Source organism: Neopsephotus bourkii, unplaced genomic scaffold (genome assembly GCF_033783945.1).
Source record: "Neopsephotus bourkii isolate Nb327-2 ecotype Australia unplaced genomic scaffold, CSIRO-AGI_Nbou_v1 NB_908, whole genome shotgun sequence".
Taxonomy (NCBI): domain Eukaryota; kingdom Metazoa; phylum Chordata; class Aves; order Psittaciformes; family Psittacidae; genus Neopsephotus; species Neopsephotus bourkii.
In genome coordinates, this window is record NW_026901402.1 from 2,056,211 (window position 1) to 2,068,540 (window position 12,330).

At 38.6% G+C, this 12,330-nt stretch overlaps 1 protein-coding gene across 1 annotated transcript in view; it reads left to right on the forward strand.

The window, feature by feature from the left end:
- SNTG2 (syntrophin gamma 2) overlaps positions 1-12,330 on the forward strand; it is a 208,919-nt gene that overhangs the window by 143,738 nt on the left and 52,851 nt on the right. Inside the window, exon 12 of the mRNA XM_061357528.1 lies at positions 5,862-5,900. Coding sequence (XP_061213512.1) covers positions 5,862-5,900 — 39 coding nt within the window. The remainder of the gene's footprint in view (positions 1-5,861; positions 5,901-12,330) is intronic.

A 12,330-nucleotide genomic window follows, 5' to 3' on the forward strand; every position in this document is an offset into this window, starting at 1 on the left:
TTCTTCCTGCATCTTGTCTATTCATATTTCATCTGTGCCTATTCATGCTACTCTTACACACATGCTTTTTTTTTGAATGGTTTGCATACTATTTTGAATTTCTTTTAGAATTTTTGTTCTTAAAGAGCTCCTGATGCAGATTGTTTTCTTACAGTGAACCCTGTCTTCCCATATCACTTTACCCTAATATACTTTATTTTCCCATACCACAGTCTTGTATAGCACCTTGGAGCTCTTTGTCAGGCTACCTGCTGATGCCAAGACAGTCCTAATGTAGACAGTACAAAAATAGCTCTGCCACAATGTGACACTTCTGCTAATGTCAGACTACTCTTTTGAAGTACTGAAACATCTGACTTCTATGTAAAGACAAGTTCTCTGGGGACCAAGTGTAAAGGAGGAGTCATCCTTCAACAGTGAAGATGTGCGAAGGCATCACTGCATAAGGAAGCTACCCCAGGATGTTACCATATCTAGAAAGTGTTACTTGGTAGATGAGAAATAAAAATACTGGTACTCACCTTGAGAGAGTTAGTTCTTAGAACACAGAGGAGCACGGGGGATACTGTAACATGAAGATGTAAGGGTATCTGCTTACTAATATATGCCCTGTACATTTAGTATGGAAAATCTCTGAGTAATAATCAGCTTTAAAATCAGTATGGATTACTCTTTTTCCTAAGGACCCTTACCCCAAAATATTCATTCCTCTATTCATATTCTTGTTTTTCACATGCTTTTCTACCACTGTGAAACTTCCCTACCATCTTCCTTTGTGATTCAGTTCCCAAAGTTCTCAATGCACTCAAAGCTCTTCACATTTACCTTTGGCAGAAATAAATAGAGATGAATCAGCACTCACACATTTATTTCTTCATACACCTCTTTTCTCACAGAAGGAGGTAGAGCTGAAGAAACTGAGGGGAGAAAGGGAAGAGAAACTGGCAGTGAAGCTGCCAAGATGAAAAAAGAAAGACAGGAAACAAGTTGATCTGCGTGTGTTTCTCAATGGTCCTCTTCTTAATTTGTTCAGCTAGAGGCTTCTTTGTAGACTGAAGTAGCAATGCTGTGCTGGAGATGTTTTTTTTTTAGGGGAAAGTTCTTTAGAATAATTTATATTTCGCTCTCTGTTTCATACCATTCAGATAGTCAACTATTAAGTATATGCAGCTTTTCTCATGGATCAAAATTGTTTTCTTTGAAACATAACACTGAACATTAATGCAGTCATAATCAGTAGAAGCACCTAAAAGTAATGCTGCCAGTTCATTTACATTATACTTATATCTATTTCTCAAGGTTGTTTTTTTTTCTCAGTATCTTTTAATGGTGCTATTTAAAATAAAATTTAAAATAAATAAATACATAGATGAGTAGCTCATAAGCAGGTAGGAGATCAAGTTAAGATGCAGTTTTTCCACTTTGAACATTATTTATGATTTTTATGAGTTTTTCCAGCAATTTCATTGGAGCCTGCTAGGAACTTAAAATTTTGCTTCAGATCTTTTTTAATCGCATACGTCACAATTTATAAACCTTTTGGTTTATGCCTTTATGTATATTTATGTATATTTAAGTGATAATCTGTATTGCAGTGCAGTGACATTTCTGTATGAATAGGGAGAAACCTATGAAATATGAGTTTTGAACATGCATATAAAGAAAGAAAGGATTGAGAAGGACTTTTACACAGCAGAATTTGGGGTACGTGCAGATAGAAACAAAATCCTTGTGTGTAGGAAGCAGTATACAAATTTAACTGCCTCTGCGATTATGAAAACAATTATATTCCCAGGGTGAAAACACATGATAGTATTTCTTTGCTGCTGCTTTTTCTTTGTTGTTGTTTTTAAACACAAAAATTTCCATTTGAAAGTACCACAGTTCAAACCACTGAGGTTGCAAAGGGAAGTCAATAAGGGTAGGAATCACATTACTTAAATTCAGCCAAGAAAAAAGCAGTTGCATATGATATTCTTATGGCCAGGAAAATAACATAGGTGCTTATCAAGATCCTTCTTTTTCTTTGCTGTCTAGAAAGAGTATAGGTGTATTAGATGTATAACTCTCTCATTTTTTGTCTTGCCAAAGTGAGATAAACCCCCTCCTGGGAGTTACTTAATTTTGGTACATGGTTCTGCATCATTTAATTCCCATCCTGTTCTTGACCCATATGTATGCATTTAGAACAGAGTATAAGAATTACAGTTGCTTAATAGTTCCTTTTCCAAGTTTCCTGAAGTCCTTTTTCAGATCCAGGGTTTTGGTTTTAGTAGTTCCCATGCTGTCTCCAACTCCCATTGCTGCACTGCTATGCTGAAAGCTCATGCGCTGCCAGCAAGGTGTAGCGTATCCATTTGTATTCCTGCCTCTCTTCACTAGCTGCAGAGGCAAGTAGAGAGCATGTAATGCCAGGTGAAGTGGAGAGTGTATGCTTCTCTCTCTCTGTCTTACATGACATAGAGATGTAATGTGATGCAGGAGGAGATCTTTCCTCTCCCCACAGTTATGTCAGGGCTGCAGCTGTCCCTGCTTTGAACAAGGGATGAGCTGAGTGAATAGTTGTGGAATCCAAAGCATTTTTCCCTATTGCCCTTACTACTGGGAAGTGGTACTGGCTATGAGGATGCTCTTCACAATACTGAACCCTCATCCTGCAGAAAACCTGCATGGCCAGTCTCACATACATTTTTTCCAGGCACATCTGAGCACAATAAAATAAAAAGTAGCATAACAAAAGTTCTTCCTGTCATACAGGGAGCTTAAGTATTTTGACTGAACCAAAAAGAGGGGTGAAAGGAGACAGGATCCCAGCTAGTCCTGTTTATTTGCACTGGTTTATTCTATAGTAATCTTTTTATTCAGCATGCCTTTGGCTTCTGCAAGGAAATAACATTTTCTATATGTTTAACATGGCTTCTGTATAGTTTATGGTGTATTTGCGTCTGAACCATGGATAAAGGTTGAAGCTGAATATGGGCAGGGTGTGACAGCATTCCTACTAAGCTTATTCAGGGTGTCTTTTCATCATGTCATGCATAACTGCTCAGATGAAGCCTGAGGTCTGATCACCAGTTTGTTTTATCCAGGTTACAGAGTGGGGTTCTTGAGTTCCCACTGGTTTGTTATTGTTGGGGCCCGAAGCAGTGCCACCTCTTCAGCCTCCCAGAGTGCTCCAGGCCACCTCTGGCAAGCTGCTTCTGTGCAGGCTGCGTTGAGGCTGCTGTACACAGAGCTGTGTGCAAGAGCTGCAATGAGCCTTGCTGGGGGGCCCTCTGCTCTTCTTGGCAGCTGCATGTCAGCTCCATCCTCATCATCATTCCTATTATGGTGCAGGTGTCAGTGTCTGCTGGTTTTTGTTCTGCTGTAGTAGTCCCTGTTATTCCCCTGGCAGGGCCCCTTCAAGGGGCTGGCAAACTTTCCCAGCACTATACTCAAAGTGACAGCCAGGCCTGGCAGATGCCCAGGCTCCCAGCAGGTCTGGCCACCTCATCCCCAGAGCCTGAGTCACTGCCGAAACCCCAGAGCCCAGTTGTCTGACCCACTAGCACACCTGCACCATTTGACCACACACTTCATTTCCAGCAGGCTGCAAAAGGGAGTACAGGGGAGGAGGAGCTCTAATGGCCCATAATAGGTCAGGAATGAGTGCTACAGCCATGAAGCTGTGTATCATCCTGTGTCCATACAGTCAAGGCTCCTACTCTTGTCCTGCAATCCTCCACATCGCATTTTGTCATGTGGTCATTTTATTTATAGAATCATAGAATAGTTAGGGTTGGAAAGGACCTTAAGATCATCAAGTTCCAACCCCCCTGCCATGGGCAGGGACACCACACTCACACAATACCACAAACTGTATCACCCAAGGCCTCTTGCAACCTGGCCTTGAACACTGCCAGGGATGGAGCATTCACAACCTCCCTGGACAACCTATTCCAGTGCCTCACCACATAGATAATTCACTCTGTGTCAAATAATGACTTGTTATTGCCATCTATTAGCTACAAGTGTGTACCTGTCTATACTTTATATACTTCATATATATATATACACCTACAAGATTTATATATATGTTTTGTATGTATAATTGCATCATACAACTGTAATTTGCTGATACCAAGTAGGCAATAGTCCCATGGTTATTAGTGTGTATGTTACAGCTAAACAAGCTGTAATACAGCTCTAGACAGTCCAGACAAACCCTGACACATCCTGAGGCCCTTGTCATTACCGTAACACAGAGCCTTTTGGCCTCTTAGAGGCATACTGGGTCTGGTTGTTATGGAGATAACCTTCATAGCAGCCATATGATGCTGTGTTTTATATTTGCGGCTGAAACAGTGTTAATAACACACCAATGTGTTGACTGTTGCTATACAGTGCTTGCACAGCATCGAGGCTTTGACTTTTTCTCACTCTGACACATCCCACCCCCTCAGCAAGGATGGGGAAGGAACTGCAAAATGACACAGCTAGGGCAGCTGATGCAGGCTTGCCAAAGAGATATGCCGTACCATATATAAAGTTTGCTCAACAATAAAAATGATATAGCAGACAAAGAAGGTGGGGGTTTTTCTTCCAAGGTGGCTGTTGCTTGGAGACTGCTTAGGCATCAGTTGGCTTGTGGGAGGCAGTGAGTGATTTCCTTTATATCAGCTGTTTTTTTCCTCTTACCTTCATTTATTAAGGCATAGAATCGTAGATTGGATAGGCTTGGAAAGGACCTTAAGATCATCTAGTTCCAACCCCCAAAACTTTATCTTGACCTACAGGTTTTCTTGCTTTTGCTGTTCTTATTCTCTTACCCTTCCTGCCTGGAGGGGGAAGGCAGTAAGCAGCTTTGTAGGTGCTCAGCTGCAGTCCAGAGTTAACTCACCACAACAGGCAATGGCATCACCATATTTACTGAGTTACATGGCTACAGACATCCTCTGCTTTCAAAAGATTTATCCACAGATTTGATCATACAGATTCTGGTATGGCCAAGAGACAAGTAATAGCCCTGGAATTCTTCTGCTCTTTTCCTGTGGCAATTGTATTTTTCCTTGTGCTTAGCTATGGCTTTTGGTCTTCTATCACAAGCCTTTTATTAGTTATAAAACAGGCTTTTAGAGAAGATCCTTTGGAAGTACTCATCAATGGTAGGACAGTTTGCAGCTCATATCCTTGCATTATATGGTAGTCAGTCTTTCTTGCCTGATCTTTATCTGGATTCCTTATCATTGCTACACTTACTAATTTTGCACTTTAAAGAACTGTTTCACTGTAAAGAAGGAAATATCTGTCAGGGTTTGTCCACCACTTATTTACACAAACTGTGGCTGAAAAAAAAAAAAAAAAAAAAAAAAGACAAAATTGACAAAACTCTGCATTATCTGAACAGACATGAAAAAGAAAGATACATAGCTTTAATCTTGAAGAGTAAACTAGAAGGAAAGCTCAAACAATGTTCCCTTCATTTTAAGCAAGTCTGACACTCTATAGCCTTCATTTCAAAAGTATTTAATCATACACTTCACTTACAGATCTGTAAGTAATTGTTTAACTAAGACCTAAGTAAGTGAGGTGTCTACAGTTCAGTATAATTGCCTCACTCAGGATGACAAAATTGAATTTATAAATGCAAATCTTTGTGAAGGATTTAATGAAAACTGATAAAAGTCTTAGCATCTTTTGTGTCCTTGGTTCTGTAAATTTAGAGTAATAGTAAAAATCCAGTATATAAGCACTGAATGATTTAATTTCTTATAACTTGCAATATTAATACAGTATTCAGTATCTAAGTCAATGCTAATTGCATCATAGAAATTCTCCAGCATATTAAAATCTCTGTGTATTCTTTCATCTCTCTTTCATAGATGAAAATGGCAAATAAATGCTGCTCTCCCTCAGACCAGGTAAGACTTTCATGATGTTACTTTTTTTTTTTTTTTTGCATTCTTGTCATTGCATTAAGTTGCAAAATTTGTAGAGCTTACAAACATACATTTAATCAGTTTTAAAATTCTAAACCCAAGTTTTCTATGGTTTGAGGTTCTGAAATGACCTACTTAATTCAGTAGATTCTTACTAATCCACAGTAATGACCTAAAAAAGTGGATTAGGTGGAGCCATGAAATAAATGAGAGGGGGACAGTGGAACTCACAACCAGGTCTTGGAAAAGCGTAGTGCATGTTTGCATTAAGTATTGTAGCAGTGAGTCGAACAATTTAACTCTGTACTTATATCACATATGGTGCACACATACCCAAGGAATCTATTAAAAATCCAGTCTTGTACATGTGTCATAGTGTGCAGATTGCATTTGTCATGACTGGGACTTCTGAAGCTCAGCAGAGTAACAAGGTATTTCTTCTGCTCCAACTAGCCAAATGTTGTGAAGACCCAGATGAATTTGCTGTGCTGGAGGGTGTTCTTACTTCTTATAGCATTACAAAGTGATTTTTTAATTTACTTTTGTAAAATATCGTAGTAGCATTTTCCAGGCTAATTCTGTAATTCTGGGAAGCACTTTGAAGCTTGTATTATAAACCTAAGTTTCACTTACACATTCTTTCATTGCATCAATCTGGCACTGAATCCTTACTCAGAAACAAAGAACCTGATCCCTTCTGTTTTCAAAAATACTGGGTTTGTAGATTAATAAAGTTAAAATCAAGCAAAGTATCTTTTACAGTGTTTTACTGCAGAAATTTATTAGAGAATTTTATTACACAGGTCAAACTGAGTAAAAAAATTTCTCTTATTGGGATCAAATACTTATTAGTTTCACAGCTTCTATATTTTTTCATATGTCACTATTTCATCATCTTATTTGTAAAATGTACTTGGACATTTATCGACACTTCTAGAAGTTATTAAAAATATTTAACTATTGGCATTTTCTTAACACGTGAAACTGTTTTCTTACATTTGCGTCAGTCCTCTTTTTAAAAAAATAGGCCTCAAAATCCTCTACAGACTTTAGTTTTGTGTATACTGAATAATCAAGTTACCCATAAAATCAAAATAAATACCTGCTCTGTATAAGAAGTGAGCATTTAATTACTCTTTTGCCATGACTTTTAATTATTAAGTAAACTGGTTTGTAAAATGCGTGATTATGAACGCCAAGAGTAAAGGTATTGAGTTTGGATATTTTGCAACTCTCTACTACAAGTATTTCAGTGACTGTTCAAATTTTATTCATATCAGTTTGGCCACACATAATGGGTTTAATTAAAAAAAGGATGAATGGCTCAATGTCCAGCTGGAGACCAGTAACGAGTGGTGTCCCTCAGGAATCAGTGTTGGGACCGGTCTTGTTTAACATCTTCATCGCTGACAGGGACAGTGGGATTGAGTGCGCCCTCAGCAAGTTTGCCGATGACACCAAGCTGTGTGGTTCTGTTGATACGCTGGAGGGAAGGGATGCCATCCAGAGGGACCTTGACACGCTTGTGAGGTGGGCTGATGCCAACCTCATGAAGTTAAACCATGACAAGTGCAAGGTCCTACACTTGGGTCGGAGCAATCCCAGACACAGCTACAGGCTGGGCAGAGAAGAGATTCAGAGCAGCCCTGCAGAGAAGGACTTGGGGTGCTGGTCGATGAGAAAATGAACATGAGCCAGCTTCAGTGTGCGCTTGCAGCTCAGAAAGCCAACCATATCCTGGGCTGCATCAAAAGGAGTGTGACCAGCAGGTCGAAGGAGGTGATCCTGCTCCTTTATTCTGCTCTCGTGAGACCTCACTTGGAGTATTGTGTGCAGTTCTGGTGTCCTCAACATAAAAAAGACATGGATCTGTTGGAACAAGTCCAGAGGAGGGCCACGAGAATGGTCAGGGGACTGGAGCACCTCCCATATGAAGATAGGCTGAGAAAGTTGGGACTGTTTAGCCTGGAGAAGAGAAGGGTGCATGGAGACCTCCTAGCAGCCTTCCAGTATCAGAAGGGGGCATATAGGGATACTGGGGATGGACTCTTCATTAGGGACTGTAGTGACAGTACAAGGGGTAATGGATTAAAACTTAGGGGAAATTTAGATTGGCTATAAGGAGGAAATTCTTTCCTGTTAGGGTGGTGAGGCACTGGAATAGGTTGCCCAGGGAGGTTGTGAATGCTTCGTCCCTGGCAGTGTTCAAGGCCAGATTGGACGAGGCCTTGGTTGATATGGTTTAGAGTGAGGTGTCCCTGCCCATGGCAGGGGGGTTGGAACTTGATGATCTTAAGGTCCTTTCCAACCCTAACTATTCTATGATTCTATGATTCTATATTTTTCCTCATTTTTTAAAAATATTGGGGACAGTCATACAATATGTCACTAACTACCTAATTTGATTTCCTAAATAAACAGGCTAGTCTCCATAAACTGCCTATATAGTCAGTGGAGGCAATTATTCTATTCCAGAGAGATCATACCAACGCTTTAAAGATCCTTTATGGGAACCTTTTCTGTCTTGACTATACTGAGGTCCTAAGAAGCCTCTTAATGTACTGCCTAAGGTTAGGCAGTACAAATTTACCCCACTTTTTCCATTCCAAATATAAGAAAAGAAGATACAATTAGGACCTTAATTTCAGGAGGTGAAAATTTAAGGTGGAACTGGCAACACAAAATATTGTTCTCTGCCAAAAAGTGAAAAAAAAAGTTTACGATTAATTTGGGCAGATAAGTAAATAAAACCAGCAAATATAAAAACGTTAAAGGAGCAAATGTGAAAAAATTAGACTTTAAAATATCCTGTGAAAATTTACTTTAAAAGCAAATAAAATGTGAATCATATATATTTATCACAAAGGAATAAGATAAAACTTGACAATGATAACTGAAAACAGAAGAGGCCGTGATCTGCCCTAGATTAATGGAGCCTATTAAAGTCAGTTGCTTAATGTTTACACAAACCTGAATAGCTCTTGTTGATGTAATTGATTTAAAATTTAGAGTAAGGCTAAACTTAAGAGATTGAAGGTCACTTGAAGTGCTGCCTTGAAATAAAATTGGTAGTAGATGCACATTTATCATTGCTTTTGAGTATGGGCTTTCGTGAAGAATTAAACAGGTCCTTAGAATTTCATTATTGTGTTGCCTGCGGTGAGTTTTATCCATTACCTTTGAGTCCTTTAAGAGAAATGATTCCCAGTAATGCTTAAATCCCAGACTGTCCTTGAGAATTGTTTGGGGAGTTCTAGCTATCCCAGAGCATGCCATGCTAGTTAGTCCATGTCAAGGGCTACGACTGTGCAGGGGTTACACATATTTTGAAGGTATTAAATAAGCACCTCTGATGAAGCTCTGGCTTCAAGTGCATATATAACCTGCGTAGATGACAAAGCACACAGCATCTATACATTGAATACTTTTAGAACATATTCTTGCTCCATAAGGGCAGGAGAGGATTCAGCCACTTTGTACATTATTTTATTGAGTGTAGAAGATGTTTACAGCCACCATTCTCCAAATATTATAGCTTCTAATTCTGTTTGATACAATTTATTATAGTACTCTAGAGACTTGAAGGCACTTGATTCTGTGCTTCTAGTAGGCAGCTAGATTGGGGACTCAATTTTCAAAAAGAGACACACTGCAGGATTGCTCAGTATATTTTATAAAGCAGTAAAATAGGCAATTCTCTGTACAGAAAAACTACTTGCAAGGGTTTTTTATTTTGTTTCCTGGGTGGATTTTTGTAACTAATATGATAATTTTCTGTCTTCCGCTTATAAAAAAAGTTTCTTCTCAGTAGAAATAGAAAATATAGATAGATTTTAGCTAAGACTATGTATATTTTTTCTTGTGATGCTGTAAAACAGTTTTTCACTACTTCCTAGAATGTGTCTTCACTTGTTTGTTTTAATTATTTGCAATCACCTCTTCTTTGACCTCCAGAGGAAATCATACAAAAAGTGAAATCCAGAGACAAGGGTTGTAAAAACATAGCATGTCATAGTACCAGGAAGACCAGGGCACAGATTAAAATGCAACCAGCATGGGATCTATAGGGAACAAAAAATCAAGTGCATTAACAACAAAAAGACAAAAAGTTTTGTCTTCTACTCAGCATATCAGAGGTCAGCATTCACTAAATGTAGTTTTTGCAAATAATACTAGCAAAACCAAATAAAATCTCAAAATCTCAGATTGCCTTACAAAGGGAAGTTTTAGTGGTATGTATGCTTTTAATATGTGGTGATATTTGAAAAACTGGTGAAAGTAATCTCATAACTATTATCAAGATAGTTCAGGGAATTTGTGTCTGCCAGGTGACACATCAAAAGATAAGGAAAGGGCAAGCATCATGGCTGTTAATGAAAAAAGAAAGAGAAGTTGGAGAATTAGACAGTCAATTTAACTTCAACCTCTAGGAGGAAATTTGAAATACATTAAATGTTTGTATGCAGCTGCAAGATAACAAATGAATGACTGCCCTGAAAGATTTGTGAAGAATAAATAGTGACAACCAATCTAATTTCCTCCTGTGATAGTACAACACATCTTGTGGATGTGTGTCAGCCAGTTGCTGCATTGTATCTTGATTCCAGTAAGATTTATGACATTTCTTGACATTACAATATTTTAAACAAGTATTATAGAGATTTAGTTGTGCAGACTTTGTTGGATAAACCAATAATAGGTATAAATGATTCATTTTCGAAACTGACATATTGACTAGAACTCCTGAAAAAATCTGTCTTGGATTCAGTTCCCTTGAATACTTCCTTTCTGGTGCATTAGCAAAGTAAATCTACTACTTTGCAAGTATTAAATATCTGAAAATGGTTTAAAATACAGCATTACAGATAAGAATGATCTTTACATGTTGAAGAAAACAGGGTGGAAGCCAATTAGAGTATAGTACACGTGCAAGAATAATCAAGAGTATGTGAGAGTCTATGAGAAATGACTGGGGAAGTTGTCACTGGAAAATACTTTAAAAGTATCTGGGGATGTAAATTCTTTCAGGAAGGTTTGGCCCATCGTCCATTGCCTTGCTAGCACTTATGGAAGCCATCCCAGATGCCCCTGTCTGCAGAAACCAGTCAGGTAGAGACTGAAAAACAATAGTCATTGTTGCAATTTATTAGTATGGTATATTATTGCATCAGTCTTGATAATCAGGTACAGGGCTGATCAACAGAGACCCCCAAAAAACCCTGTTCGTATGGTTTACCTTATATTCCTTTCTTCTCCTTTTCCCCCCTCCCAAATAAGGAACCCACACACATTTTACTACTTCACCATTGGCCCATATATTTTCTGATTTTTACATGCTGCTTTGGTTATTTCAGCTTTAACCTCTGATGCTGCCACCAGTCTCTGTAAGTCAGCACCCCTGTTTCATTATCTTTTGACGTTTTTCACCCATTTTCAATTCCTTTTCATATATTTCATCTGCTAACTTATCCCCTTACTGTTTCATTGGTATAGCTGCAGGCTTGAGATATCCAGCCAACTTCTCCCTTAGCTTTGTATGCAGTGCCCAGCAGTCTCTCACATAGTTACCTTGTCAGTTAAATGTCAGGCAAAAGCTGGCTATTTACCTGCATGCTGTAACAACTATGCCTCTTCTGTGGCCATTGAGAAAGAGGCAAGCATCACAGGCTATACATGAGTTACTGCAAGACATGTGAAGTGTTCCTTTTGCTGTAAGGCGTTGGCAGGGGTACTGCATTTGATTTTGTGCACTATGTTTCCAAATACTGACCAGAGGTTTTCCGTGACCTCTGTGGGCAGGTTGAAAGAGGGGAACATATGACAGAAGTGTTCAGTGTCAGAAATGGTAACTTTGTGCTCAGAGTAAAACATATGAAAAGAAGCAAGGAATGATGCCACACAAGCTATGTATTTTTGTTCATGGTTTTTTGCTCCAGCTATGGACTGTATAAGCTTTTTTTGCTCTGCTGGTCTAAAGCTAAAATCATTTTGAGTCTTTAATGGGTTGGGCAAAAACAGTCCTAACTTTTGGCTAAAGTAAGAGCAATTCATGTTTGACATGAGGACTAAAGTGCTAGAATAGATTGCTGGGAGAGATTATGAGGTCCCCATTACTAGAGATCCTTAGAACATTAAGGAAGCATTTTTTAGAAATAAAATAGGTATCATGGGTACTGCATTTTGGAGGGGGTAATATACTAAATTTCTCAGAAGCCAATTTTCCCCTTTGTTTTTGTTAATTATGTGATCCTAATTCTAATTAAGGAGGTTTTCTAATATGAAGGGTTTCCCCATTGTTCTTCATAGCAGAAGTGCTGCCACAACTATGCCATGAACATACTTGCTTGCCTTCATCATGCAGAATTAAAGAAATCATGGACATGCTCTTGTAAGATCATTTTTTTGGAGGTTT